Raw genomic sequence first — 27,936 nt, 5'->3', positions numbered from 1 at the left:
TCTTCTAGTTTATATTTTAATGAAAGGTTCCTCAAAATAATTGACAAGGAAAGTCGAAGCTATACTTGAAACAAGTACATCAAGTTACTTGTTTTTTTCCGGTTTCATATTGATAGGGCAACTTGTCAATGGCTCGTGCTTGCTCTCCCAACATTTTCTAAACTCTTCCATCTAATATACCAGGTTAGATCCGTGACTCCACAGAATAGTTCTTAAATTACTTCTTTTGAGCATTTTCTCCAATCATGCTTATCCCAATAACAATCATTAAGTCTTAGATGCTCTTCAACGCATCCTCCTTTTTCAAGTGCGGTGTCCCAAGTGTCCTTCTCATCGTCTTTCGGAGAGTTGGCGTTGGCATCCGGAGACAAAGTCATTTTCTATTCTTTTCTTTCAATTGTAAAAAAAGAAAAACCTTAAAATAAATAATTTGATTTGAAAAAAAACCAGATATCGAAAATAAAGCGTTCAAGTAAAGTAAGAGTAGTATGGGCTGGAGAGGGCTATCGTCAGGGGCTCATAAGAATATGTACATGCTTGCCAGTTAATTGTACGAATTATATCAAGCAATTCAACAACATATTTTGAAAAATAGCTATGCCTTTACCGAGTATTCTGCGATGGATACTTTGGTTGATTTGGAGAGATTGGTTGAGCAACAGCAGCAGTCGGCGCAGAAGATGAGGCGGCACCATCAGCTTCATTGAAGGATTGCTCGCTATTAGAAGATTTTTCTGGAGTATTTTTTCCGTGCATGACTAGATCTGCCAATTTGGCATTTCGAGTCTCTTGATCCGGTCCTCCTAAGGAACGAGGTTTACCCCATTGAGCTTTAAGACGAAATCCTTCAATAGAAAGATCTCCATTCGGGCAAGATGCAGCTGCAATTTCAGCACTTAATCTGCTTTTATAGTTGACAAAAGCACATTTCGCACGATGGGAACAGACAACAGACTTAAGGGGACCATATTGTTCAAAGTGTTTTCGGATTTTATAATCTGGGAGTTCGTCCTCAACACCCATAATGAAAAGGGAGGCCTAATAAATAGTTAGCCAATATCCTGGATCCCGGCGAAATACTTACAATTTTTTTATCTTTAGGTGGTTCCATGTCTATTGAAAGCAAAACACGGCCATTTACGATTTTTTTAATAGGAAAAAGTGATTTTTCGGAGCTTTTTGATGTATCACTTGCTTTAGCATCCTTTAATAGTTGCTTAGATTCTTGTTCATCAAGTTTTCTTCGCGCAGGTTTTTGGTAAGGTTCTCGTCGTTCAGTTTTTCGAACCAGATTTCTAGCAACAGCATTTGATTCTTGACTATCATATGGCGTTTCTTCGTTTTTCAAAAGTCTCTGCTGGTTTTGAGCAAAAAACTCCCGATTAATGTCGTTTGTTGGACCACTGTCCACCATTTTTAATGCTGCATCACGTAAAGCAATCTGTTATTTAATTAGTTATATATCAATTCAATCCTACTTCGATGAGCATCACATACCGGTAACCCAAACTGCAAATCGAGCATGCACGCTTGACAGCAATTTTTCAGTCTAGCACAGCCTACACATATTTGAGTTTTTCCTCTCTTTCTTTCTCTCGAACTTGACCACCGAAATATTGTGCATGGCCGTGAACATATTTTGCATTCTTGTCCTAAAGGTTCACGAGTCATACGAACATACGAATTATCTCCTAAACACCGCTCACAAATACTTGGAAATTCAACATCTTCCCATTCGATTTTATTAACATCGCGTTTTGGTACTAGAGACATATTGAAAACGACGATAGTTATGTCGTGGAGTCAGACAGGTTGTACTTGGTAAACTCAGAAAACCACTTGGAGGTGAATTTGTTTTCAATTAGAAGTATTTAGCTAGTATATTTTCAATAAATATATGCTTAATTTATCTACATTCTTCATAAAACTTAAATATATTCTTAAAATCGCTATGGAACAAAAAATTACATATACAAGGAGGGGCAAAAGACAATATTACGCCGGATGAGATTTTGACATTCTTCCATTTTAGAATACATCGAAGCATCGCCTACAACACGGGCTGCACCTCGGCATTCTCGGAGAACTTCATCCAGGCGAATGATTGTTCGAACAATGGAGCCTTCCAAAATATCTGTCAAATCGGTGATTCGATTAAATGACATACCTCTTGCCCATTCATAACACACTTCCATCAAACCAAATCGCGGTTGCGATTCAAAATCATTTCCCTCATTAAAATATAACACTTGATGCTTTTCCTGGATGCGATTGACTCGCTCAGCAACCTGGAGAATCATATCTTTACCAGCTTGTAAGTGAGAAGAAATATTTGGCTCAACATCCGTCTTTTCATCAAAAACAAACGCAGAAAGCAAAGCTATAGTCTCCTCACAAGAAAACTCACCCAAAGTATTTTCCAGAATTAATTCTGTTAACACCAGTTCACTAGTGGAGTTAATCTCACAAGCAACCCGGCCCTTCAACAAAACCGTTTTATTTTCATCAACATATTGAAGCTCCTGAAGTACCCGAATTCTCTGTTCGTAATCAGGAAGAAGTTCAAGGTTTTGGTCAGAAATAAACTCCCGCAGATTTCTGATATTATTTTCCAAATCGTATTCTTGGAAGCATAGTGCGTATTGTGTGACGAAGTTATTTTGAAGCAACGGCTCATAAGACAAAAGTTTCTGTCCAACAAATGTTCGCTTCTCCTGAGCTTCGCAGAAATCGAAATCTTTCACTTTGCTCCAATCTGCTTCATCGAAAACAGGATCATTAAATCCCTTAACTGAAGCTAGTTGATCGCCCAATCTTCTAAAAGCTCCACCTCGACGGTCACGTACACCTCCGCAATCGATACGTAGAACGGTTGTACATACACGCTCAACACTTGAAAGACTAACAAGTCCAAACTTAAATTGACTCTCGAATAATGAACCGTCTATTACACCCATGAATGGTTCTGCAAAAGGCAGTAAATCTGAAGGGCGTTTCATAGCATTTTGAGGTGTCAAATAAGCAACTTCTAAGGTACAATCTGCAGTGGTAGTACGCGTCGCTGTTCCTAATAGCACGCCGATGCTACGAGTATTATCGGGTTGCTGATAGACAATTAATCTCCCATCACGAAAGACGCGTCTACCTGTAGCTGTAGAAATAGCTTTCAAATGCAATTTCCTAGTGTATGCTTTGAAATCTTCACTGTGATAAATGCACTCCTTCATCTTTTGTATGTCTATATCGTTGAGCTCTTTCTTAAGTATTGAAAGCTTCTCTTCATTTGATTTGATTTCGGCCTCATGTTGCGGCATCAGTGACTGATTTGCGTTTTCACTAAAACTTCGTTTGATCATGTCCTCGATCCTCAATGTTTCAACACGAAGCAGATTTAGGACCATATTATATGTTAATCTGAACTGACTGATTAGTTTTGTCGAAGGACCAAGGATCATGTGTCGTAGACTGGCTGTGTCTGGCAATTCAGCTCGAGATAAAATAATCACAGTTCCGGTAACATCCAAACCACGTCTTCCAGCTCGACCTGAACATTGAGTATATTCGCCCGGTAAAAGCTCGCGGAAACTGCGCCCATCATGTTTCTGGACGCCGGAGAACACAACAGATCGAGCAGGCATATTAACACCCATCGCAAATGTTTCCGTTGCAAATAGTATTTTTACAAGTCCCCGTTGAAACAAAAGTTCAACTATTTCTTTGACAATGGGTAATAAACCGCCATGGTGTACCGCAAGACCCCTAGAAAGCATCTCACGCATACGACCAATCTGCGGAAGTGTTCTGTCTTCCTTCTTCAACCGGGCTACAGCCTTTTCAATGACAATGTGAACTTCACTTTTTTCCTGGTGATTATTCAAATCCCTATTCGATAAAGTGTCAACGTATTCTTCGCAGCGTTTTTTTGAAAAAACGAAGATAATAACTGGTAATAACTTGTTTTTCTGGAGGTGGCCAGCTAAGTGTACCCAAGTATTTGCATCTCGTCGTTCAACTGACTTGACATTGCCTCTTCCACGCATCAAGTTAACTTGAGCACCTCGGTCACGAGGTGCTCCGCCACGACCTCTAGCATTGTTGTTATTTGAAGGAGGTAAAATCTTATCCGGCTTTTTAAGGGCATCACTCGCAGATTTGTATCCATCCATTAGGAACCGGCCATGTTGGTCCACTACCTTATGGACGTTATTCTTGACCCATAAGTAATGCTCAAGAGGAACTGGTCGCTTGGAAGTAGATATCACATAAATATTTTTCTTCTTAGTACGGCCGACCCATGAAGCAAATTCCTTTGTATTTGGGACCGTAGCAGAAAGAAGGATTACAGTAATATGAGGAGGAAGCATAATAATAACTTCTTCCCAAACAACCCCTCTTTCCAAATCATTAACATAGTGAACTTCATCAAAAACAACAAACTCGACATCACGGATCAAATCGGCACCACGATACAACATGCTTCGTAAAATTTCCGTAGTCATGATTAGGCACGATGCTTCTGGATTGACTTGCACATCTCCTGTAAGGATACCTACATCTTCAAATTTTTGCTTAAAGTCTCTAAACTTCTGATTTGAGAGTGCTTTAATGGGTGAGGTGTAAATGGCTTTGGTCATGTGCTTTTGGGCGAGCGCAATTGCATATTCAGCTACAACGGTCTTTCCTGCACTCGTATGAGCAGCCACAAAAACGGAGTCGCCCATTTCCAGATGATATACAGCCTCTTTCTGAAAGTTGTCTAGTTCAAAAGGAAAGTCGAGCGCCATCTCAGGTACCAGTTGGTGAAAGTTATTGATGGTTGCATTGCTGTCAACAACATGAGCATATTCTTTTCGTTTGGAGACGTTGCCGCTTGAAGAAGGAAGGGCAACGATGGTGCTCTTGTCGGGAAGTAAATCGTCGATTTCGGTATGTTTTGAGTTAATGCTTTTCAGGTGTTCATTTAGTTCATTAAGAGTACTAAATTTCTGCATAGAAGGGCGCACTTGTTTTGTCTCCCAAGTATCAGGATTGAATTCATCATTCAAGTTATTCCCTTCAACGGATTTATTCATAACCAAACCTCTAGAAAATCCGGGAGGGACTTGATACAAACCATCTTCTCCTTTTAAGGCCATTTGCACTGGCTTAGGGGCAGCGATGTCCTGGGGATTGTCAGGATCATCAGTCAAGAATGGTATATTATTGGTACTACCTCGTACAAATTCGCTTTTAGAGGCTGGTTTTCTCAAAAAGCTAGAAGAATTTTTTGCATTTAAATCAGCAACGTCTTCAGAGATTTCTTTGTAGTCTATGATATGACCTTCCAGTCCTTGTCTGCGAAATTGCAAGTTTGTACGAGATACACTTTTGGGAAAATTAAAAAGAACGTTGGGATCTACCTCATTTTCCCATTGCTTTTGTAATTTTTTAACCCACTCATGGGAGAACGATTTTGCAGGTCTAAGAAAAGTTTCTGACTCATGATTCAGATCTAACGATGAGGCGAAATTACCTTCGCTCGTACACTTTGTGGTATTTAAATTCTCTCTAACATGTTTTAGCTTACTGCAAGCATGAATGGAATTTATAAGGTTTTCAGACATGGATCTCTGTAGAGTCGTTTTTGGGTGAGGTTAGATGATACAACCACAAGACAGTCTTCAAAGCTGAACTCTTTTTGCTTGTCTTTAGCGAAGAATTTTTTAGTTATTTAGAAGTTTATGAAAGGATTTAAAAATGTCATGTCAAAAGCAGGTGGATCGAATGGAGGAGTTCTACAATGCTTGGTATACCTTTCATGAAATAGCTCCATAGAAAAGTAGACAATTGAAAATTCTTTATTAAACATTATACAAAACTTCTCTCTAAATAAAAGACATAACGGCATTCTGCAATAAATTTTCTTGAAACACAAAACATGATGATGCACAATGCTGTATTCATATATATTTGATTGACATTGAAGATTGAGAAAATGTATTGATAATATTTATCTTGACTTGTTTAGGAGCAATTCGGAATCCAGGAAACAACTAGCTTTAAAATATATAAAGGAATTACGCATGAATATTTAGAACTAACGGCGGGATGATCCCTTTCTAATGAAGATGAGAAACATGGGTTATCAAGGTGAGGCCTCGTACAGATAATTTAGAGCCGACTTGAATTTAGAGCTTGCTAATCCTTATTAGGACCCAACTTTGGTAAAGCAATATCCCAAGGACCATGAATTTCGCTGGAAAAAAATTGTTAGCATTGAAACAAAGGTGAAAGAAGAGCGTACTTTTTGAATCTTTGAAGCTTTATAAACCAAATAGGGCAGACAAAGGATATGAAAAAAATGGAGGAAAGAAAAACAAAAGCTATGGTTACCGATGCAACCAGATAAAGGGACAAGTAGGCGGTCATTATAAGAACAAGAGTCATTAGCATATCTGCGTAAAAAGAATAAAACTTTAATTATTAGTATTGATCAGTAAGGAAATGCAATGGTTTTGAAATAAGTTTGGCTTACGTGGATGTATTTTCGAAATATAGGAAACAGCGCAAACCAATGAACGGCAAAAAGAACGAAGAAAAATACATGAATCGATCTGTCCAAACGAGAAGCAAGCACCACGGAAGCGCTTAAAGCGGCGTTTGTTGATAATGAATTATGGAGCCTAGAAATTAAAGTTAATGGAAGCAGATTCCAAATCCAAACTTACCGTACATGTGGTTGAATGTTATCCACAGCATATTCATGAAAGAATATATTTGCAAGAAAGAGCCATACAGCAATAGCCCAAACGGAGTCCTCAGAAGTCGATTTTGTGAGCGACATGAGAATAGGCGATAAACCAACGAGGGTTAGGACTATCAATATACAAGATTTAATTAATCCAGAGTAGTTGAGAAAGGATCTGCTTTGGCATGGTTTGCTCAACACCAAGTCCCAGAGTAGGAAAGCACCAACAGCGCTAACATTGGATGTCATTCCAACGATTCCACAAGATAACTTTTTTCTATGAATTCCAACAAAAACTGCAGCAAATACCACCACGCTTGACAAGTGTTGAGAGATTGGTAGGCTATCAGCCACGAGTGACCAAAAGTCAGTTACCTGGATGTTGACATTTCGTTGCAAGCCGCTCAAGAAGGATTGATCAATATAATTGTCTGGATAATGTTGCTTTCTCCAGAGAACTTTCTTCCATGGTTTTCTGCTATGCAATCCTTTGTCTGTTCTCTTTGGCTTCGTATATGGATGTAACAATAATGATGGAAGCACTTTTTTAGGTGCTGGAGCGGCGCAAACGTCTTCCATAGGTTTCAAGTTTTATATTTTACTATAAATCATTTATAATTTCAACAGAATCCTCGTTTCGAATGTATTAACCCAACATAAGCTTGAAGTGCGCAAGCACTTTTTGTTTTGAAGACTTGCAGATATGGGAAGGGAGGTAGAAATACCAAAGGAAAAATCAAGTTGCAAACGCAAAGGGAAGAACTTGGTTGGTTAGTTTTTTTTTGTTTTTATAAATTGTTGTTATTTTTCTTTTCTTTGTTCACTTGGGAGGACTGAAATGGGCACCTTTCAACGTTCCAGTCCAAAGCGTGCTTTTTTTCCTTATTTATTTTTTTTTACATATTAAAATCTCTTTTTTTTTTCAGTACAACTTGGATGGAGAAAATATCACCAATTGTTTGGCGTCTCCATCGCTTTTTTTCTTGTAGAAAAATATCACGTAAACAAACAAGTAAACAAATAAACAAACTTGATGTTTGCTAGCTTTTTAGAATCCAGAGTTTTTGTAGAGTTGGTTTGTAATCACTTTAGAGTTGATCGTCTGGTTAAAACTTGCGATTTTGTGGAATTGTATAGCAATTACATTTGGTAAGACGCATACAAATCACAGCAATTTCAAGGAGAGAGCACACTAAAGTAGATCAGTTTTTATTTTAATATTTTTTCCTTCCATTCCATGCAATGTATGAATGGGAAATTATGCATTTCCTTTCAAAAATGCGCATATCTTTGCAAGGGAGGAAATCATATTATTGTAAGCGATTTCTTGTTTCTATCCTGAACGCGCCCTTTTGTACTTGGTCACCGAAGAATTGGTATCGAGAAAAACAAAAGGAAATATATAGAAAAAGGTTTGAAAGGGTAAATTTTCTGGGATTCCTTGGCTCAAAATTGGATATTGGTGGAAATCGATTGGTTTGTCTGTCCTAAAGGTACAAAACAAAGTCGTATGGAAGGAGATACGCGGATTGAGGAAATTGCAGAAAAGCAAAAGTTTGTACTACAATATGTAATGAATCGAACGTTTGGTGTAGATGAGGATGTAGTGCAAGTACTGATTCAAGATTTATTTGGTGAATCCGGGTCGCTGAGCCAAACAATGAATGAAATCAACAAAAACATCCACGACTACGACTTTAAACTCCAGAGGATTCAGGACCAGCTTGATGGCCGGCCAACATGGCATTTCCAAAACGTGTCCGGGGATCCTGTTTCGCAAATGGCCACGCCGTACTCAACGAGCCAAATTGAGTTGATGCGAAGAATCATCGACTGGATTATGCAAGCGGAAGAGTATCAGTACTCGATTAGTACGCTGCAGATACACAAACATGCTCGCCGGGACATGTCACTGGCACCATCCGTGGTGGAAACATACCTGAGCGCGTTTGAACGAGATGGTTGGTTGAACCATCGCGAAGGGATTTGGACATTTACAAACCATGCACTGGCAGACATGGAGGCATACCTACACAATGAGTATGAAAGCAGCTTGTACGAATGCAATGCTTGTCGGGGGATTGTCACAGCGGTATGTGTGTGTGAAAGAAATAAAATTCTTGTGCGACTAAAATGACTGACATTTATTCTAGGGTTACGTTTGCGAATGTGGATACTGTTTGCATGTGTATTGCTGCAAACATTTGGCTTACGAGTCATGTCCTAATTGCAACACAAGTTGGACAGAAGCTACAAGGATTGGAAGATGGTAGAATGGTCCATGTACGACTACAATAACTTTACGAAACAACAGATAGATGGATAGAGACGATAAAAAAAATGTATTTCTTGTCAAGGATATAAATGTGTGTTTGGAACACAAGGATGATCGTAAGCGAACCGAAACTCAATAAAAATCATGAGGTCTTGGAGGGACTTTGGAGGATCTGTGAAAACAAGATAGAGGAGGAGGAGGGGGAGGAAACGAGGAAATATGGTTGAAAGGAAACCTCCGCCATCTCTTTCCAAAAAAGGGGAAATCCTAAATCATGTAGGGTGTGAATTTTGAACCCCATTCGAACGATTTCGAAGGAAAAAGGGAACCAAATTCAAGGACTGAATTTTTTTATTTTCCCAAAATGTAATATTCAACAAGAAAAAGTAAGAAAAGAAAAGAGAATAGAAACCAAAACGACGACACATTTCATCAAGATGGTTTCTTGAAAAGGCTCTTTGGAAAAGAATCTTTCTGTGGAAACCAAAGCTTCCGTTTACTCTTTGATTACAGCCAACAATTCATGATCACGGTAGAGGCTGTATTCCTGCTCGCCAACTTTGATGTTGCTTCCACCAAAAGCAGGTAACAAAACACGATCGCCTGGAGTGACACTAGGAGGAGTGGGAGCACCCGTCTTGTTCATCAAGCCCTTTCCAGTAGCAATGACACGGCCTTCGGACAACCTTTCGAGGCTCTTTTCGGGCAAGAAGATGCCGGAAGCGGTCTTGGGGTCAGCCTTGACACGTTGGACGAGGATACGATCCAAAAGAGGAACGATCGACTTTGCACTCTTTAATTTGGTAGCCATTATAGATGTCGTTGCTTTTAAGTCTTCAAGTGTTATTACGCGGTTTTCGTATGGACGTTGTCAAAGAAATCCTCTTTGTTTCCGAGTTGGTTTTTGGCAAGTTGGATCAACAACCGAATCTTGCTCTCGTCTCCTCTCCTTAAAAGCACTTTGCAAAGCATCTGGAAAATTCGAGCATGAACCAATTATCATCCATCCATTAAGATCACCGAAAGAGAGGATACTGAGGAGCAACGCTGCGCTATGCGCAACGAAACATACAATACCGAGAGCCAACATTGGATATACAACGGCTTCATCGAAGTTTAAGACAGTGCGTTATTGAAAAATATGACAACAATACAGTGCATCTTTTTGTATCAGAGTACTTTAGTACTGTCTTATCTTATCTTATCTAATTTTTATCTCCATCAAATGCAAGCTTTGGGTTTCTCTTCCCCGAGTCGCTTAACCCGCGCTTCTTGGTCCAAGAAGAGATAACACTCCACAATGATGACGACCACAAAGGCGAACCTTAAGGAGAGAGCCGCCGGGCAATTGGTAGGCCAATGGAGAAGAAGGCTCATAAATGTGGAGTCAATGACCTTTGCCTTACCTTGTGAGCAGTCCATTGATATTAAGGTTGGCTATCTTTTGATTAAAGTTCCCCGAAAAAGCAAACCCCGACGATGATATAAAAGGAAGAAAGAGGTCCTAATGAAAAGGGCCTCTTCTTTGGTTTTGAAATACTTGGGCTACAACAAGTGCAATACGATTGCCTTTATATTTTTACTGTAGAGTCCTACTTACTTTGAGACTTGATTTATTTTTTATTTATATTTTGCTTTGAAATTCTTTGACTGATTCAACATGACGATCGAATGGCAAACCATCTCTGCGCAGTACTGCGCGAATCGCGATAGCACGATTCCTCCCTCGATGAAGCTGAAAAGCGATCCTCCAAAGGATATGCTAAACGTTACCAATGTGCCCAAAACTTGCGGACTCTTGTCCCCAAAAGAGTTGGAGCTAACCGAGAACTATGACGCTACTGGTTTGGCCGACTTGATCAAAGAACACAAAACGACAAGTAAAGAGTTAGTGGTGGCCTTTTGTAAGCGCGCCGCTATTGCCCAACAATTGCTCAATTGCGTGAACGAATTGTTGTTGGAAGAAGCGCTGGAACAAGCTACGAAACTCGACGAATATTATGCAACGACGGGCCAACTCGTCGGTCCTCTCCATGGCGTCCCCATCTCTGTCAAGGAACACATCAGTTTGAAAGGACATACCGCAACCGCCAGCTTTTTAGCTAAAGCCAACGAGATTGCCGAAGCGGACTCTGATATCGTTCAAACCATCCGTAAAGCAGGCGGTGTGTTTTATTGTCGTACTTCTCAACCCCAAAGCCTCATGCATTTGGAAACGTCGAGTCCTTTAATGGGCACCACCCTCAATCCCTTCAACCGAAAACTCACACCCGGTGGCTCTTCCGGTGGTGAAGGTGCCCTTTTGGGGTTACGAGCTTCTGTCCTGGGCATTGGCAGTGATATCGGCGGCTCCATCCGTTCGCCTGCTGCCAATAATGGTCTTTATGGTTTCCGTCCTTCCACGCTACGCTTGTCCCGAAAAGGCTGTCAAGGCGCCGTGAAAGGCCAAGAATCCATCCTTGGTGTTGTAGGTCCTTTGGCACAGAGTGCTCGTGACTTAAATTTGTTTATGAAGGCTTGTATGGCTGGAGAGCCTTGGTTGGAGGATGCTTCTATCGTGCCTCTTCCCTGGCGCACCCCAAATTTGCCTACCAAACTAAAAATCGGCATTATGCGTACCGATCGGGTGGTTACTCCTCAGCCTCCCGTTCAAAGAGCCATGGAGATTGTCATAGACAAACTCAAGGACTCTCCTGAGTATGAACTCATCGACATCGAACCATTCAAACACAAGTATTCTTGGGATCTTATTTCCGAGCTGTACTGGCTTGATGGTGGTAAAGCATGCTATGACTTGTTTGCACAGGTTGGCGAACCCCTAGAGCCATTGACCGAGTGGATCCTTAAACAGCCCAATGTAAAAAACCACGATGTGGCTGGAGTTTGGAAGCTTGTGGCGGATCGTGATGAATACCGGAATCAATACATCAAGCATTTACAGGCCTATGGAGTCGATTTTGTCTTGTGTCCTGCCGGACCCGGTCCTGCGCCCAGATTAGGAGAAACGAGATATTGGACCTACTTTTCCGTTTGGAATTTGCTTGATCTTCCTTCTGCTGTTTTTCCCGTGACCAAGGTGGATCCAGCTTTGGATGTCAAGGATGAATCTTACGAACCCATGAATGATGATGACGCTTTCTATTATCAAAACTACAAACCAGAAGACTATAAAGATGCTCCCGTCGGTTTGCAACTGGTCGGAACACGTTGGGAAGATGAGAACTTGTTGGCAGCCCTTGAAAAGGTTGTGAGAATACTCTAAGCTTTTTGGCCATGTAACTTACTAATCTACTTGTATATAGAATGAAATATAAGAATACTTTTGTTTAATGAATCAATGCATACTTTTAAAATTTAAAAATTTAGAACAAAACAGCGTTCTTTTAGCTTTGTATAGTCTTGTAGGCATAGAAAATGGCTGCAATGTAGTGTGCTAAATATGTCCAAAGTGGGGACCTTTCATGTAAAATTAATTTTTGTATTGAATGAAATTATATATACATGTTTCCATAAGTATGCTGCATACTGTTCCCAACTTGTTCATGATGTACAAATTCATTGTGGGTTTGTTTACACATTGCGTCATCGCTGGATTTGAGAAAAGAAAGAAAGAAAAAAAGAGTCATGGACTATTGTATACAAGGACATCTTCTTTTTGACATGATTCTACAAATATCTCTTTGCATAGCAAATTTTTTTGCTTCACAAATTCACCGTAGTGGTTACTGGACTTCAATTCTTGTGGTAAGGCATCTCAAACCCTGCCCGTCGGCCATGGTTTCGGGCAAAGGAAATTGACCGATCGAGTCATTGCCTTTCATCTATTTGGTTACTGATTGCGTATATCAAAGCACTCTTTTAGAGTTTTGTCTTCCAGCTTGAATGGTTGATATATATATGTAGAGGACTAGTGTTGATTCAGTCACACAGTGTCCTTAAAAGGTAAAGGTATAAGAAACAAAGGATTAGTGAATTCTTGTAACTGAAAAGATTCGTAAATCATCAACAATTGATCTTGGATTCTGTTTATTACTCGTTATTTGTTGTATTCGCGACTAGGAAGAAAACGTCGATTCATTGAAGGATTGCCACCCAATTATTTGTTATTGTAATTGTAATTGTGATTGTATCTAGTTCTACTAATAGATCAAATATGGCTGCTCAACGAGTGGAAGCAAAAGATTACAAAAAGGCAGCTTCTGTCTTGGTGGAAGCCTTTTACGATGATCCAGTATGTTTGTACTTGTGCCATTGCAGCAATGACCAGCAGTACAGAAAGGTACTTCAGGGAATGATGGAGTACATCGTGTATGCCCACATCATGCGCGGCATGGTTTTGCAAGCGGACGATTTCTCCGGTGTCTCCTTGTGGATGGGGCCCGGCAGTAACATGGATGATTGGTACTCGATTCTAAGAAGTGGTATGTGGCGCCTTAACTATCAATTGGATTCAGAAGGCCGCCATCGTTTCTTCCGTGAGTTTCTGCCCGTTCTTCATGATACAAAGGCGGAAATCCTTCAGCAACGAGATGATTCTTCCTGGTACCTAGTCTACGTTGGCATTCGACGGAATCAACAAGGAAAAGGATGCCTTCGAAGACTTGTACAACCTATTATGGATCTCTGTAACCAGGAGAATCTTCCTATCTATTTGGAATCGAGTCATCCTCACAATCGTGCTATCTACGAACATTTTGGCTTTACGCTCAAAAAGACAATTTTCTTAGAACGTGAAACAAATCATATTCCCCTTGAAATCATGGTTCGTGAAGCAGACGCTCTGCTCAGCTCCAACACAAAGCCCAAACATCCAACTAGCACTCCTGCTAGTCTTCCCAGTCATATCAATAGCACAACCACCTCTATCCATGCGGCTTCTGTTTGCTAAGCTTTCCATTTACGTTTGACCAAACTATGTCTTTGCTTCTGTTTCTTGTCTCAGCGATCTTTCGCTGATTCTTTCTTTATGACCGATTTTAGTATTACGAATATTTTAATTAAATTCAATACATCCATAAATATATGGAGAATTTTGTTCTCTTTAATGTTTTGTAGCCCTCATACAAACATACCATCCTTTGGAAGGAGTTTCAGTTTATACTAGCCCATAATAGATCAAAAAAAAACTTTTATTTTTGGTTCTTATAAGTGAATCAAATCCAACATTTTGTAATTATTGCATATAGTCATTCCATTTGTACACTGTGCTGTTCCTTAACTGAACACAGTTTCGGTTCCGCAGGCGAAAGAAAAGAACGCCAAGAATTGATTCATTTTATTCAAGTTGAAATCTGCGTTGCCAGCTTTCTATCTGTTTTGTATTAAAGGCTTCCTATTTTGTACCCTGAAAACCTTATTAAAAAATCATTTTCTCTCACCCTCAGAAGCACAGACAATTGTAGCTTTATTTATCTGGTAAACCATTTTTGTTTATGATACGTTTCCACTTTTTTTGTCATAATCATGTCTACTGTACAGGCTCATTTACTCTCTGAAAAAAACTCCTCGCAGTCTACAGTACGATCCACAGGGTCTGAATTGCTAGACGATGTTTTGAAAGTATGCCTTTGGATTGCTCCCTGGTATACAAGTTTAAGTACATTGTTTTTTACATGGTTAATTGTTCTTTATCCGCGACCTACTCTTGCATGCTCTGTGTCTGCTTGGCTTTTCTGGTTTACAAGTATGCGAAATATAGATCACAATCAAGCATCTTCTCTTAATACCGAAGAAGAAGAAGAAAACAATAAGACTTCGGTTGAAAATACTTCCGAACCGGCGAATCCAACGACTGAATCTGAAGAGCAAACCGTCCACATTGACTCGGACGTGGAAGGAGAGGAATTCGGTCAAGGAGCCCCTGGTCTTCAGCTTCTGCAAGGTAAATGGACTCATGGAAGAACACCAAGCACAGAATTGCATTCCTCAAGCGATCCATCATCCCAAAAGCCCAAGAAAAAGGCACAAAGGTCTGATAGCATAGGTGAAGAACTTCACGAAGAAAAGGCACCGATAACTGAAGATGTGTTACAGAAGGCTAGCAGGCTTTCCATCTCAAAAATCGTAACTGATCATTTAATTCGTAAAGACGATTACCCCGTGGAAACTTCTCAAAAGATCGATAAAGGATTAATATTTGTGAAATCGTCAACTGGCCCCACTCTACTGGATGCGTATCTTGAGCCGATTCACAATTTGTATCAGTATTCACAGGCGTCCAATACTCTGTTCTTCAGTTATCTCCCATTGATTACAGCTATATTTATTTTCTGTCTACCTACTCAAGCTGTGTTTATTTTCTTGTCGTCAATCGTGCTTGCATGGCATTCTCCTCCCATGAAAGCCGTTACGCTCGCCGTTGCCCGAATCTCTGTTTTCAGTTCACTTTCGGAAAAATTTGTTTTTGGAAAAATCGAAAACAAGGAGAAAGAAGAGGAAGGCTTATTGGACGAGCCTCCGTCGATTCCTGGGGATGCTTCTAAAATGGAATCCAAAGATGGTGCTACGACTAGTTTACTGAAAGCATTCAAAAAAGGCACGGCCCCTACAAAACAGGAGGGCACTTCTACTGAGGGAACTGGAAATGAAAACATAACGGAAAAATGTCTACATCTAGTAGAACATCAGCGGTACTGGGTTGGTGTTGGCTGGTTAAATCGAACACTACCAACGGATCACCCCAACTTTACAAGCTCAGACAGAAATGTTCCTGTAGCAGAGCCTACCGCTCAGTTTCTTCCTCCCGATGGAATTGCTTGGATTGACGACAAGTGGTCAATTGGCCCATGGACATATACGGACACGTTTTGGAGACAACCTTCTTTAACCCAGTTTAAGACGGCGTTTACAAGATTCCGAGAATGGAGAAGAAGGTATCGTACTTTGCCGCAGGAAGCTGTTCCTTCTATGTCGGATACCATATCATCTGACAAGCGATTAGATGATGACCAAGCTGCCGATTCCCGTAGTACAAACTATACAACCGGGACTACAAATTCTCAATCCAAAGCAGAAGCCAACTTGAAAACTATCATGGATGAGAATGTACCTGATCCTAAGTCCAGACCTTCATCCATTTCTTCTAAAAGATGATACCTTTTTCGAGAATGTTACATCAGCGGTTCTCAAATTGTGAATATGAAACAAAGCTATAATGAATTTTTTTGTAGGCGGGAGAAAAGCCGTCTTTGCCGAAACGACAAAACGACGAAAAACAAAAGAAAATAATGATTACAAATTCGAAGCTTATGAAAAAGGGAAAGAAATTTTTACCTACCTTGATAAAAGCATCAATCATGGATTACAAATAATGGATGAAAACGAAAAAATTAGTCTTGTATTTCTAAAGGAGTATTCTTGTTTCTTTTGTTTCTTCTGTTTTTTTTTTCTTTTCTTTTTTTTTGCATTTATTTCTTACGCCGTCTTACGCCGATTCATAATTTGGCTCTCCCCGTTACGACGACCTTTACAACCCGATTGCCCGAGTTCAGGGATTCCGAAAAAAGAATTAAAAAAAAGTTTTCTGAGAACGAAGTGAAAATCATGACAATGATGTATCGATGACTGGACAATTACTTCACTCCCCGAACGTCTGAGATCCCAGAAGCCAATATTGGCCTTTGGGGTCTCAGACGTTCGCTTGTGACATAACCTTGTGACTTTCCGGCGAAATTTTTCTTTGGTAAACAAATAGATTACGAGAATGCGAATTATGCAAAGAAGAAACGGCTAAAATGAGGCCAATTATATATTGTCGGTCATATGACCTGTTGCAGGGATTTCTACCGTGAACCAGATCGGCTGAAAGAATTTAAATTTTGCTTTGAACCAGTGTTGGAAAAAGTTATAAAAGCAGAAGATTACCCTCGCCGAAAGAGATCGTATAGAAGAAAGAAATTTGAAAATGCAAACGAACGTTACAACTCGTCAAAACGAATTAATTGCTGCTCGTCGAGTCCCTGACAATTGCATCTTTATCGGAGGCCAATGCGTAAAGCCCAAAGGAGCTGATGCAAATGCGATTCCTTTAATAAACCCTGCTACAGAAGAGGTGATTGGAACATGCGCAGATGCTAATGCTGAAGATGTCAACAAGGCTGTGGAAAACGCTCACGAGGCATTCGAGTCTGGCATCTGGTCGAAGCGTAGCGGAAACGAACGTGGAGCCGTTCTTCGTAAGATTGGTCAACTAATGCGTGAAAACCGAGATTTGCTTGCTGGATTGGATGTTTTGAACTGCGGTAAACCCACCTCTTATGCGTTATTTGATGTAGACTCCTCTGCCGATTTATTAGATTATTATGCTGAAATTGCTGAAACCGACGAGGTTTCTAGAGTGGTTCCTTTAACGAATGCCCCCGGTTACGTCGGCAAAGAAAAGCGTTTCCCCAGAGGCGTTGTCGGTGTTATTACCCCTTGGAACTTTCCATTGAAAATGGCCCTTTGGAAATCGATTCCTGCCTTGGCGTCCGGTAATACTGTCGTCCTTAAGCCTTCAGAAGTTGCTCCCTGGTCCTGCCTCGAATTTGCCCTTTTGTGCAAGGAAGGTGGCTTGCCCGACGGCGTCTTCAATGTAGTCATTGGTTCTGGCAAGGAAACTGGTGTCGCTCTTAGCCACCACGACAAGATTTCCTATCTTGCCTTTACGGGTTCGTTGTTCACAGGCAAGAAAATTATGCATGCAGCCTCTGACCACGTCATTCCCGTGACTCTTGAATTAGGTGGTAAATCGCCTTTGATTGTCTGTAAAGACGCTGATCTTTCTCTTGCTTGCAGATCGGCTGCTTTTGGTATTTTTTTCAATCAAGGTGAAGCTTGCACCGCAGCTTCCCGTCTACTCATTGAGGAAGATGTGTATGAGGAGGTGCTTAAGGGTGTCCTTGAAGAAGCAAAGAAAATTGTTTCTGGAAACGGATTGCAAGAGAATGTAAATATGGGTCCCTTGGTAAGCAAACCCCAGTACGAAAAGGTACTTCAATTGATCCAAACAGGTTTTGACGAAGGTTTGAACTGTGTTTTTGGTGGACTGCCTAAAGAAAGTGGAAAAGGTTACTTCGTTCCTCCTACGATTTTCACCAATGCCGAAACCAACAATACTTTATGGAAAGAGGAAGTGTTCGGCCCCGTGCTGATCACCAAGACTTTCCGCACAAATGAAGAAGCTCTCGCCTTGGCCAATGCTACTGAATATGGTCTCGGATCAGGCGTGTTCTCCACGAATCGCGATACCCTCGACTACTTTGCGGATAACATTGAGGCAGGCATGTGCTCTCTTAACACTTATCACTTTTCTAGCCATGAGCTTCCATGGATTGGTTGGAAGCATTCCGGTTTGGGTATTGGATTGGCTACTCATGGTTATTATGAATATACTCGTTTGAAGCAAATTGCTGAGTATGTTGGCGATGCTTAGGATCATGAATTCTTTGAAAGGTATCATTAATTATATAAAAATAAAAATGTTTATGAGTTTAACTTAATGAATGGAATTTTGTTTCATACAATAGAGATGTACATTTACGGAAATGGTTTCAAAAATACGATGAACATAGTAGCTTCAAAGACCAGTAAAATCTTTAATAGATCCGTATACATATTATACATACAAAAAAAAAACAAAAAAATAATATCTATATATAAATATGGAAGACATATCTTTTCTTTTGGAAAAGAAAAAAAAGAATTTGCATCTACCAGGGATCGAACCTGGGACCGTCTGCGAACATATCATGTAAAGCAGAAATCATAACCACTAGACTACAGATGCTTGTTGAAATAACTGCGATAAACAGCATATCTATACACATTTATAAAAATGAGCACGTGAAATGTACATCCTTAAAATCAATGAAAAAATAGAATGGTTCTATGCAGCATGCTTTATATTTGACATAGCATACTTTCTTTTTGATTGAAGATGAAAAATAGACACAAGTGCAAATTACATTAAAAATATCCTTTAGGTGGTGTACTCTTCAAAAACAAAATTCGTTAAGGCATAAGGCAACGAAAGTCGTGCAGAAATAGTATGAGTGTTTATCCCTACTTTTGCTTTTGATTTCGTAGTTTCAAATGTTAAATTCAATTAAGAAAACATGTTGGAATGCATCTGTCAATGGCCTGATAATATTGAAATTGTTTCTAAAATACTATACTAGCTCAACAAACAAATGTTTCTGATAGAGGAACTATCTGTAAACACTTGGCGATGAAATATAGTGTTTATTCTAAAATACAAAAAAATAAAACAAAGAAATGTTAATGAAACGCTATTTCATTTTTTCACCTTTTTATCTATTTATTTATTTACGGTGATCTACAATAGTATATTCTTTTTGCTTATATTTTTATACAATAGCTAGTAATATTACATTTACTTAACATTTACATACATCGCTACCATGTATAACGAAACAGAACACAACATTAAATAATTTAGTGCACATAACCAACGTGGTAAGGAATTTAAAGCATCAGATCGTTTGTTCCTTATTTTAGACCCGGCATGAGGAATCAAAAATTTGTCATTTGCCTACAACCACACTGAACAGAAATTCATAAATCTAATTATTAGGTTTTGTGGTCTTGGACAAATCCAAGATGTCTTTGGTTGAGCATTTTGACGCGACGCTAAACGCGGACCCAAATACACGTACTCGAGCTGAACTCTCTTTAAAACAATTGGAAAAAGACCCTAACTTTGTCTTGGCTGTTCTTCAACTATTAAGCGACCAAAGCAATGCTCTTCCCACCCAGCAAGCTGGTAAGCTCACTATGGTCAATTATCGGTTTGGGACTGAAACATAGCTAACTGAAGATTTTAGCTGTAATATACTTAAAAAACAGAATTGCTCGTTCTTGGACGACGATTGATGATGCTCCTTCTGTGTTGGATATTCCTCTAGAACAGAAGGCTCTTTTCCGTCAAAACATTCTTCCTGTTCTTTTACAGAGCCCCATCTTCACAAGATCTCATTTAATCGCTATTTTGAACATTATTCTTTCCACCGATTTTCCCGATCAGTGGCCTGGCTTTAGCGAACTTACAGCCAATCTTGTTCAATCGAACGAACAATGCGAGGTATACGCAGGCTTAATTTGCTTACACGAACTTTCCAAGGTTTACAGATGGCGTTTGGACGATCGCCAACGGGATATTGGTCCCTTAATATCCGCCATTTTCCCAATAATCCTCCAAATTGCTCACAACCTTATTAATATGGAGGATAACGATTCTGCCGAAATGCTTCGTCTCATTTTGAAAACATTCAAGTCGGTCATTGCATTAGAACTTCCTACCGAATTGCTTGCCAACGATATGATCCTTGCTTGGATTCAACTTCTATTGGCTGTTGTACAAAAGCCTATACCGGCTTCTGTCATGGCCCTTGATTCCGAAATGCGCCAGGCCCACGTTTGGCATAAATGTAAGAAATGGGCATACTATTCCTTGAACCGTATTTTCACTCGTTATGGAGAACCTAGTTCACTTTATGGTGAATCTGCTAACAAATACCGCAATTTTGCCAAAAATTTTATCGCCAATATTGTGCCTAGCATTTTGGAGACATACTTACAGCAAACCGTTTTGTGGTCACAAGGACAATTATGGCTTTCTCCTCGTATATTGTATTTCCTCGGATGCTTTTATGAAGAATGCGTTAAACCCAAAAGTACCTGGCAGCTTTTACAACCTCATCTTCGGTTGTTAATTGGTGACTTTGTTTTTCCCCAGTTATGCATGAGCGAAGAGGACGAAGAATTATGGGATCTTGATCCCGTAGAGTTTATTCATAAATACATCGATATCTATGATGATTTCAATTCAGCTGATGTTGCTGCTTCTCGGTTCCTTGTTCGATTGGCGTCTAAGAGGAAAAAAGACACTTTCATGGGCATCTTAACTTTTGCTAGTGATGCTCTGAACCAATATGCTGCTTCTGCCCCGAACGAGAAGAACCCTAGACAGAAAGAGGGTGCTCTTCGTATGGTTGCCGCTGTTTCTAACTCCATCCTTAGCAAGAATTCTCCAGTTGCTGGTATGATGCAGGATTTTATTGTTGCTCATGTAATGCCAGAATTCTCCAGTCCTGTTGGCTATTTAAGATCTCGCGCATGTGAAATGATTAACCGCTTTAGTGATATCACTTGGAATGACAAATCTCAGCTCTTGATTGTTTATCATTCCGTGCTTAATTGCCTACAAGATTCGGATTTGCCAGTACGAGTACAAGCTGCCTTAGCTTTGCAACCTCTTATGCGTCATGTTGAAGTTCATGATGTTATGACAGCTCACGTACCCACCATTATGCAAAACCTTTTGTATTTAGCAAACGAAATTGACATTGATGCTTTGTCTTCTTGCATGGAGGAGTTCGTTAGTTCTTTCAGCCATGAATTGACTCCTTTCGCTGCTCAGCTGGCTAAGCAACTTCGTGATACCTTCCTTAAGTTCATGCAAGAGAGTATTGAACAGTCAAATACCGCCGAAGATTTTGATACTTTGGTGGATGATAAATCTATTGCTGCCATTGGCATCTTGAATACCCTAAGTACTATGATTTTGAGTTTGGAAAACACCGTTGATGTTTTGAGAGAAATTGAAGTTATTCTTTTGCCTATTATTAGTTTCGTCTTGGATAACAATATTTTTGACGTTTTTGCTGAAATGTTTGAAATAGTTGATGGCTGTACGTTTGCTTCGAAGGAGATATCTCCTGTGATGTGGACAGTATTTCAAAAGCTTCACGGTGTTTTGAAGGAATCTGGCATCGAATTCGTTGAAGATGCAACTCCTGCTTTAAGCAATTTTATTACTTATGGTGGAAAGGATTTTGCTGCTCGTCCTGATTATATTGCCGCTATGGTTGATATTATTTTGCAAGTCTTCAACAGCGACCATTTAGCCGTTAATGACCGTATTGCTGCTTGTAAACTCATGGAATTGCTTATGCTTAATTACCGTGGATTGCTGGATCAATATGTTCCTACCTTCATTGAAATTGCCGGTAATTTACTTTTAGTTAGTGAAAAGCCTACTTCACAAATTTATCGCGTCTTCTTGTGTGAAGTCATCATTAATGCCTTGTACTACAACCCCGGCATGACTTTGGGTGTGCTCCAAATGCAGCAATGGACGGCTCCTTTCTTTGCCATGTGGTTTAAGGATATTGCCTCTTTTACTCGTGTGCATGACAAGAAGCTTTGCTTAGTTGCTATTTTGTCTATGATTCCCCTTTCCGCAGAACAGGTTGCGTTGGCTCTTCAAGATAACTGGAACCATGTCATGAAAATCATGATTTCTTTGCTGAAAACCTTACCTGATGCATTGGCAGCACGTGCTGAATTAGAAAAAGAATATGACGGTGAGACATTTAATCTTACCTCCTCTGGTTGGAATGATGGCATCGACTGGGAAGCTGATGAAGATGACGGCGTTGACGACTTCGCCGTCGAATATGATGGCCCTGATTTAGAAGGAGACGTTTCAGGTGACGCTGCTGATGAATTGGATGATTTTGAACGGTATCAAGGTAATTATCTTCTAGACGAGGATCCCCTGTTCCATACCTCTCTCGACCAAATTGAACCATTCTCTCTTTTCCAAGATTTTATGGTACACTTAAAGGACAGTAGTCCGATTGTAATGCAGGATATGTTGAAAAATCTAAATGCTGAGGAGCAACAATCGCTCCAAACCCTGCTCAATGAGCAACCGGCTGCACTGGCTGCCTCCGCTGCTTCTGCCAATCAGTAATTTCTGAAGTTCTAATGGTTTTGAACTAAAAACAAAAATTGGGTCTTTGGTATCGGAAAAATTTATTTAATTGTTATTGTTTTCAACGTTTCAATGTGTTTTGCAGTCTTTTGTTGTGACTTATATTTGATTACCTTTTGCTTCATACTTGGTAAAACTGGCTATTTCTGATAGAAACAGAAGGTAAAAGAAATTCTTCATCTAATACAATTTGATAACTCTTCTAATAATGTATAAGATTTGTAAGTGCAAGTAACTCAAAGTTAGTATAGTTGTTGAATTATTGTAGAAATCTCGTCTTTCGCTCCATCCATTTTATTTTATTTTATTTTATTTCAAAAAGGTTTTGCAATAAAAACAACCCAATGTTTTCAATCCTAGCACAATGAAGCTGTTACACCTTTCACCCTTAAGTCTTATACATACATACACAGGGCACTTACTACCACCAAGGATCAGTGATTTAGAACCATTCAAACCGCCATGAACAATGGGCTACCTGCCAAAACTATTGTATTAGACAATGGCGCTTATAATGTGAAAGCAGGATTTGCTGGTGGGAATGTTCTGTAAGAAAAAACAGTTAAATAGATTGATCGCCAGACTAGTTTCTTTAACATACTTTTGCAGAGAAATACCTAATTGCCTTACAAAGTCAAAGGATGGGAATCGCTTGTTTTTAGGAGACGAATTATCGAATTGTAATGATTTTACCACATTACAGTTTCGTAGAGCGCATGAAAAAGTATGTACACCGAACGTGGTGCTCAAGAGAACCGCATTCAAGGAGGAAGAAAATTGAAATTCATTACATCTTGTTACTTATACTAACATACAGGGATATCTTGTAAACTGGAGTACAGAGACAGCTGTATGGGATCAAGTGATGCGGCGGTTGGGCATCACTGAACCTAGTATGGACGGTTATTCATTGATATTAACACAGCCTCCGTTTACGATGCCTTCTATAGAACTCAACACGATTCAGCTGGTTTTTGAAGAGTTTGGGTTTGATGCATATTTTGCATGTACGCCGGCGGAATTAATCTCATGGGATCATGAATGCTTCACAAAGGGCGATGAAGCTTCTTACAAAGATGCACATGGTGAATGCATTTTAGTAATTGATTCTGGCTATAGCTTTACCCATATTATCCCCGTCATTGATTCTCAAGTTCAAGAGAATGCCGTACGCAGAATTGATGTTGGGGGCAGATTTTTGACCAATTTTTTAAAAGAAGTTATTTCTTATCGTAAATATAACATGATGGAAGAGACCTATTTAATGAATGAAATCAAAGAGTCGGTATGCTTTGTCTCCCAAAACTTTGCGCAAGACCTGAATCTTGCGCAGACGAAGCCAAAGTCTAAATATGACATTCTGTATGCCCTGCCAGACTACAGTTCCGGCAAGTTTGGACATGTAGTCAAAGACTTGAACAAAATTATCGACCAGCAGGTTTTAAAACTTGCTAATGAGCGATTCGCTAGTCCGGAACTTTTATTTTCTCCATCTGATGTTGGTTTACAGGAAGCCGGCATTCCTGAAGCTGTCATGCAAAGTGTACAAGGCTTTCCCGAAGAAATTGGGGCATTGCTTCTAGGTAATATCGTTACCATAGGCGGAAACTGTAAATTTCCAGGATTCCATCAGCGGTTGGAAGCTGAGTTACGATCACTTTCGCCAGAAGACATAGACCTTCGTGTTTTTCAACCGTCCAAGTAAGTTTTTTTTTTTTTTTTTTTTTTTTGTGAGTATGAGATGTACTTTTTACTAAACTACTCTAGTCCATCCACATATGCTTGGAACCGCGGAGCCCACATGCCTGGTAAATATTGGAATGCTAATAGTATCTCTAAGTCAGAATATCTTGAGCATGGCCCAAACATTCTGTATAGAAGGAAATAGACATGAGGTTATGCGAATGATTCAAACCTGGTAGCACATTTAATGAGATTACCAGCTGTAATAATAATACCTTTTTACTTTATAGACTGAACACACTGTTCAATGTTTTATAATACAAAACTCAAAGTATACCACTTTCAATGTTATCGATTCCAATCCATCTATTAACTACCCTACGCTATAGGTGCATTATCTAAAGCTCCTTTCCAACCTCATATTGCATCAAATGGTTCTCCTAATAATTAGTAAACAAGTTCAAAATATTATTTGAAGTAACATCAGTGATCAGTGTGTGAATACATAAAATAACCATGGGATTTGTCTTCAAGACTAATCGATTTTTATAACATCATTTCATGCTACTTCCTGCATCGTAAAACATACCAATTCAACATTGAAATAGCACAAAGATTTCTAAATCATTCCTTTTGCGATATGAAGATAGTTTATGGTAAAAGAACGAGTGAAACGATGGGTTACTTTTTTGAATATATGACTGAAAAACAGTCACAGCTCTCACCTCGAAGGAAAATGTAAACAAACGCGACGCGTCGCGTCAATCCGCTATCGATATTATATAGATCATTATATAGTTCCTAGAAATGTAAACTGAAGTTTGTTGATCTTCATTCTATGGTTTCGTAAAAGTGTGAGTTATAAGAAATTTCTATTTATGAACCTTCTTATAAAACTTTTAAGAAAAGCAATTGAATATTATATATGCGATAGGGAGGTCTTTAAAAATTTGTTACCTAACATATGTTACTTTTATATACGAAGGGTGTTGTACTATAACATTGAAGCTTTCCACTACAACCACCATTCTAAATATAAACAAACAAGAAAACAACCAAAGTTGGCACATATATTTGGGGATATTTGTGTCATATTATAAAGAAGACCAAAATATCTTATGAATTTCGAAAGATGCCCTCTTGCACCTCGATCGGCAAATATAATTCCCCAGAAACATGAAGGTGTTGTGAAACAAAAGGCCGCTTCAGTGACAGAGGACGCTGCGGTCGAGCAAAAAAGGTCTCATGCTTTAGAGGAAAGTGTCTCTTCACCTGAAATCGAAATAAATAATGAGAATTCAGTAACTACAACCCCGAAACATCAGAAGGTTACGACTCCTAAATCATATCGGAAGTCAGTAAAGCGAGTAAAACATGATGAATCTATCACTAAAGAAGTCCCTCATATGAAGACACTTGAACCAATCAATGAAGAATTAAAAAACGATGGAGCCGATGCCACGAAATTAGCTACGGCAAAGTCGGCTTCCCAAAAGGCTAAGTTGATGGAATGGAAACGGCAATACAAAAAGGCATTTCCGAATTTCCGTTTTTATTTAGATGGATTTGATTCTAATCTTCAGCAACGAGTTAAGCGTCAAATAGTTCAATTAGGGGGCCATGTAGAGACTTTTTTTTCTGGTAATGTCACTCATGTGGTTACGACAAGATCTATACAAGACATAGCAGCAAAAAATTCTAAACAAGACGTGCTTACCAAGGCACGTCAACTGAATATGAAGATCTGGAGCATGGAAAAATTGTGCAACCGAGTGCTTAAAACGCTTTTGGAAGAAGATCCATTTGCTGCTAGTTCTTCGCAAAAGCAAGGAAATGATTTAAGTTATCTGCTTTATGTCGAAAAGGTCCAGGGTACAAATGAGCGTGATTTGTCTGTACCAAGGCAAGACTTTGTTCATTTCAAGGGCCCTTATCTATATGTTCACGATATCGCAAGTACTTACAAGCCTATTCTTCTAAGAGAATGGCCTAAGCCTTCAAACGATAAGGACGTACCATGGCCCACGTTTCGTGCAACCAGTATAGGTAGATGCCCGTTTGTGCCCGAAAACAAACAGCGATTGAGTATTAATGCACATACGGCAGCGGCAGCGGCAGCAAAAGCTAAGCAAGATCAATCACAAGAACAGCAGCAACGCATACAAATACAGTGTTCTCAGCAACCGCCTACGACACTTTCACGAGCTAATTCTTTCAAGCTATCTATTCCATTACTATCTAACAATGTTGCTTCTACATCAAACTCAAATAGTGTGTCTATCAATCCTGAAAGTGCTCCTTTGCCGAATGCAAATACAGGATACCATCAACAGGAGCAACCTTCAGCGAAACCAAAACCGTATCGCATGCTCGATGATGGCATGCAAGCTTCTGGTATCGTTCAGTCTAACCTTACTTCAGCGACAATGTCCAATAATTCTAATATTCGTTCAGGAAGCGCAGCAGGTGTTCCTGTTGTTGCCATCAATGGACGAGACATTAATGAACTTAAGAAAAGAATAATTCAACAGAAATCCGGGGCACCAAACAAAGAACAGGGTTACAAGAGTATGCTTCAAAATGCTAATCAGAGAAAAATTAAGATTGACCCAAAACCTGGGTATTGCGAAAATTGCCGAGAAAAGTTTGACAACTTTGAAATGCATATTCGAGGTAGGCGTCATCGGAAATTTGCTGAGAATGATGAAAATTTTAAAGAATTGGATGAACTATTTGAGCTCGTGCAGCGACCTTTTCGTCCGCTGTGAAAATCTCAAGCATGGTTGATCTATACATTTATGCCATTTTATCTTAGTCTGGGTTAGAGTTTCGTCGCTTTTTCTATGTTTAAATATTGTGTTGAACTATTAAATTCTTGATTTGAAACACAATGGTAAAGTTGGAGTTTTACATCGGTGCTTTGTCGATTCCTTTTCTACATGCATTCATTCTTTTATCTAATATAACTATATATACGTATTTCCTGATCTAACAGTGGTTACGATTCTATCTCTGTGATTTAACAAACCGTCTATCTTTTCGAAGACTTAACGAACAATTTATATCTATTTTCTTTTAATGAATATGGGATTATTCATAGGATGCTATAAGGATTACAATCCTTATTTGGCAATTTGACTTTTGCCTTCAAAAGTCAGCTTACAATATACATGCTCATCGATTGTAGCATGTTTCCATAGCTGAAAAGCAATACACTTGTATATCTATTGAATATGCAGGCAATTAGGGAAAAATATCTCGTGTAGGAACAACTTGATGATAAGTATTTGAAAGTATCGAGAGTAGTAGTCTGCATCAATGTCGTAACTTTTTGTATTCTGCTAGTTCCGAATACAGGATTTTTATAAGCATTCTATTATTCTACAAAAGCCAAGACCAAACGAAACATTATCATATAAGAATGAAAACCAAGGACTTTGTTTATTAATACTATTTAAAAAGACAACGCCAGTC

The 27,936-nt window shown here is 39.3% G+C and overlaps 13 protein-coding genes and 1 non-coding gene across 14 annotated transcripts; 8 read left to right on the top strand and 6 right to left on the bottom strand.

Annotated features, from left to right (window-relative positions):
• Positions 1–84: 84 nt before the first annotated feature.
• On the bottom strand, positions 85–377 carry coa4 (cytochrome c oxidase assembly protein Coa4; the record flags this gene model as incomplete). The annotated part of the gene is made up of 2 exons (XM_056183323.1): positions 85–171; positions 222–377. The coding sequence occupies 2 exons, from the start codon at positions 375–377 to the stop codon at positions 85–87; spliced, it is 243 nt and encodes an 80-aa protein (XP_056039362.1).
• Positions 378–603: 226 nt separating this feature from the next.
• Positions 604–1,773, bottom strand: cwf5 (Prp19 complex subunit, RNA-binding Cwf5; the record flags this gene model as incomplete). Its single annotated transcript, XM_056183322.1, has 3 exons — positions 604–1,038; positions 1,085–1,441; positions 1,498–1,773. The coding sequence occupies 3 exons, from the start codon at positions 1,771–1,773 to the stop codon at positions 604–606; spliced, it is 1,068 nt and encodes a 355-aa protein (XP_056039363.1).
• A 191-nt stretch (positions 1,774–1,964) lies between these two features.
• Positions 1,965–5,603, bottom strand: ski2 (Ski complex RNA helicase Ski2; the record flags this gene model as incomplete). Its single annotated transcript, XM_056183321.1, has 1 exon — positions 1,965–5,603. One exon carries the CDS (start codon positions 5,601–5,603, stop codon positions 1,965–1,967), a length of 3,639 nt encoding a protein of 1,212 aa, XP_056039357.1.
• Positions 5,604–6,177: 574 nt separating this feature from the next.
• On the bottom strand, positions 6,178–7,306 carry gpi2 (pig-C; the record flags this gene model as incomplete). Its single annotated transcript, XM_056183320.1, has 4 exons — positions 6,178–6,235; positions 6,284–6,453; positions 6,515–6,662; positions 6,708–7,306. The coding sequence occupies 4 exons, from the start codon at positions 7,304–7,306 to the stop codon at positions 6,178–6,180; spliced, it is 975 nt and encodes a 324-aa protein (XP_056039358.1).
• Positions 7,307–8,237: 931 nt separating this feature from the next.
• Positions 8,238–9,000, top strand: nse1 (Smc5-6 complex ubiquitin-protein ligase E3 subunit Nse1; the record flags this gene model as incomplete). The annotated part of the gene is made up of 2 exons (XM_056183319.1): positions 8,238–8,819; positions 8,881–9,000. 2 exons carry the CDS (start codon positions 8,238–8,240, stop codon positions 8,998–9,000), a joined length of 702 nt encoding a protein of 233 aa, XP_056039356.1.
• Positions 9,001–9,498: 498 nt separating this feature from the next.
• On the bottom strand, positions 9,499–9,813 carry hsp10 (mitochondrial heat shock protein Hsp10; the record flags this gene model as incomplete). The annotated part of the gene is made up of 1 exon (XM_056183318.1): positions 9,499–9,813. The coding sequence occupies one exon, from the start codon at positions 9,811–9,813 to the stop codon at positions 9,499–9,501; it is 315 nt and encodes a 104-aa protein (XP_056039681.1).
• Positions 9,814–10,662: 849 nt separating this feature from the next.
• On the top strand, positions 10,663–12,264 carry fah2 (fatty-acid amide hydrolase; the record flags this gene model as incomplete). Its single annotated transcript, XM_056183317.1, has 1 exon — positions 10,663–12,264. The coding sequence occupies one exon, from the start codon at positions 10,663–10,665 to the stop codon at positions 12,262–12,264; it is 1,602 nt and encodes a 533-aa protein (XP_056039361.1).
• Positions 12,265–13,155: 891 nt separating this feature from the next.
• On the top strand, positions 13,156–13,890 carry SOMG_04532 (N-acetyltransferase; the record flags this gene model as incomplete). The annotated part of the gene is made up of 1 exon (XM_056183316.1): positions 13,156–13,890. One exon carries the CDS (start codon positions 13,156–13,158, stop codon positions 13,888–13,890), a length of 735 nt encoding a protein of 244 aa, XP_056038935.1.
• Positions 13,891–14,465: 575 nt separating this feature from the next.
• Positions 14,466–16,094, top strand: pex32 (peroxin Pex32; the record flags this gene model as incomplete). Its single annotated transcript, XM_056183315.1, has 1 exon — positions 14,466–16,094. One exon carries the CDS (start codon positions 14,466–14,468, stop codon positions 16,092–16,094), a length of 1,629 nt encoding a protein of 542 aa, XP_056039324.1.
• An 811-nt stretch (positions 16,095–16,905) lies between these two features.
• On the top strand, positions 16,906–18,414 carry atd3 (betaine-aldehyde dehydrogenase Atd3; the record flags this gene model as incomplete). The annotated part of the gene is made up of 1 exon (XM_056183314.1): positions 16,906–18,414. The coding sequence occupies one exon, from the start codon at positions 16,906–16,908 to the stop codon at positions 18,412–18,414; it is 1,509 nt and encodes a 502-aa protein (XP_056039360.1).
• A 272-nt stretch (positions 18,415–18,686) lies between these two features.
• Positions 18,687–18,768, bottom strand: SOMG_20227. Its single transcript is given in 2 exon segments — positions 18,687–18,722; positions 18,732–18,768. It is a non-coding gene; the product is annotated as a tRNA-Val (tRNA).
• An 833-nt stretch (positions 18,769–19,601) lies between these two features.
• On the top strand, positions 19,602–22,758 carry nmd5 (karyopherin/importin beta family nuclear import/export signal receptor Nmd5; the record flags this gene model as incomplete). Its single annotated transcript, XM_056183313.1, has 2 exons — positions 19,602–19,764; positions 19,826–22,758. The coding sequence occupies 2 exons, from the start codon at positions 19,602–19,604 to the stop codon at positions 22,756–22,758; spliced, it is 3,096 nt and encodes a 1,031-aa protein (XP_056039278.1).
• Positions 22,759–23,241: 483 nt separating this feature from the next.
• arp6 (actin-like protein Arp6) lies at positions 23,242–24,667 on the top strand (the record flags this gene model as incomplete). The annotated part of the gene is made up of 4 exons (XM_056183312.1): positions 23,242–23,327; positions 23,389–23,503; positions 23,597–24,480; positions 24,547–24,667. 4 exons carry the CDS (start codon positions 23,242–23,244, stop codon positions 24,665–24,667), a joined length of 1,206 nt encoding a protein of 401 aa, XP_056039277.1.
• A 913-nt stretch (positions 24,668–25,580) lies between these two features.
• Positions 25,581–27,230, top strand: dfp1 (Hsk1-Dfp1 kinase complex regulatory subunit Dfp1; the record flags this gene model as incomplete). Its single annotated transcript, XM_056183311.1, has 1 exon — positions 25,581–27,230. One exon carries the CDS (start codon positions 25,581–25,583, stop codon positions 27,228–27,230), a length of 1,650 nt encoding a protein of 549 aa, XP_056039269.1.
• Between the last annotated feature and the right edge of the window lie 706 nt (positions 27,231–27,936).

This window comes from Schizosaccharomyces osmophilus, chromosome 3 (genome assembly GCF_027921745.1).
Source record: "Schizosaccharomyces osmophilus chromosome 3, complete sequence".
NCBI classification, from domain to species: Eukaryota; Fungi; Ascomycota; class Schizosaccharomycetes; order Schizosaccharomycetales; family Schizosaccharomycetaceae; genus Schizosaccharomyces; species Schizosaccharomyces osmophilus.
This window is presented reverse-complemented; position numbering and strand designations above follow the sequence as displayed.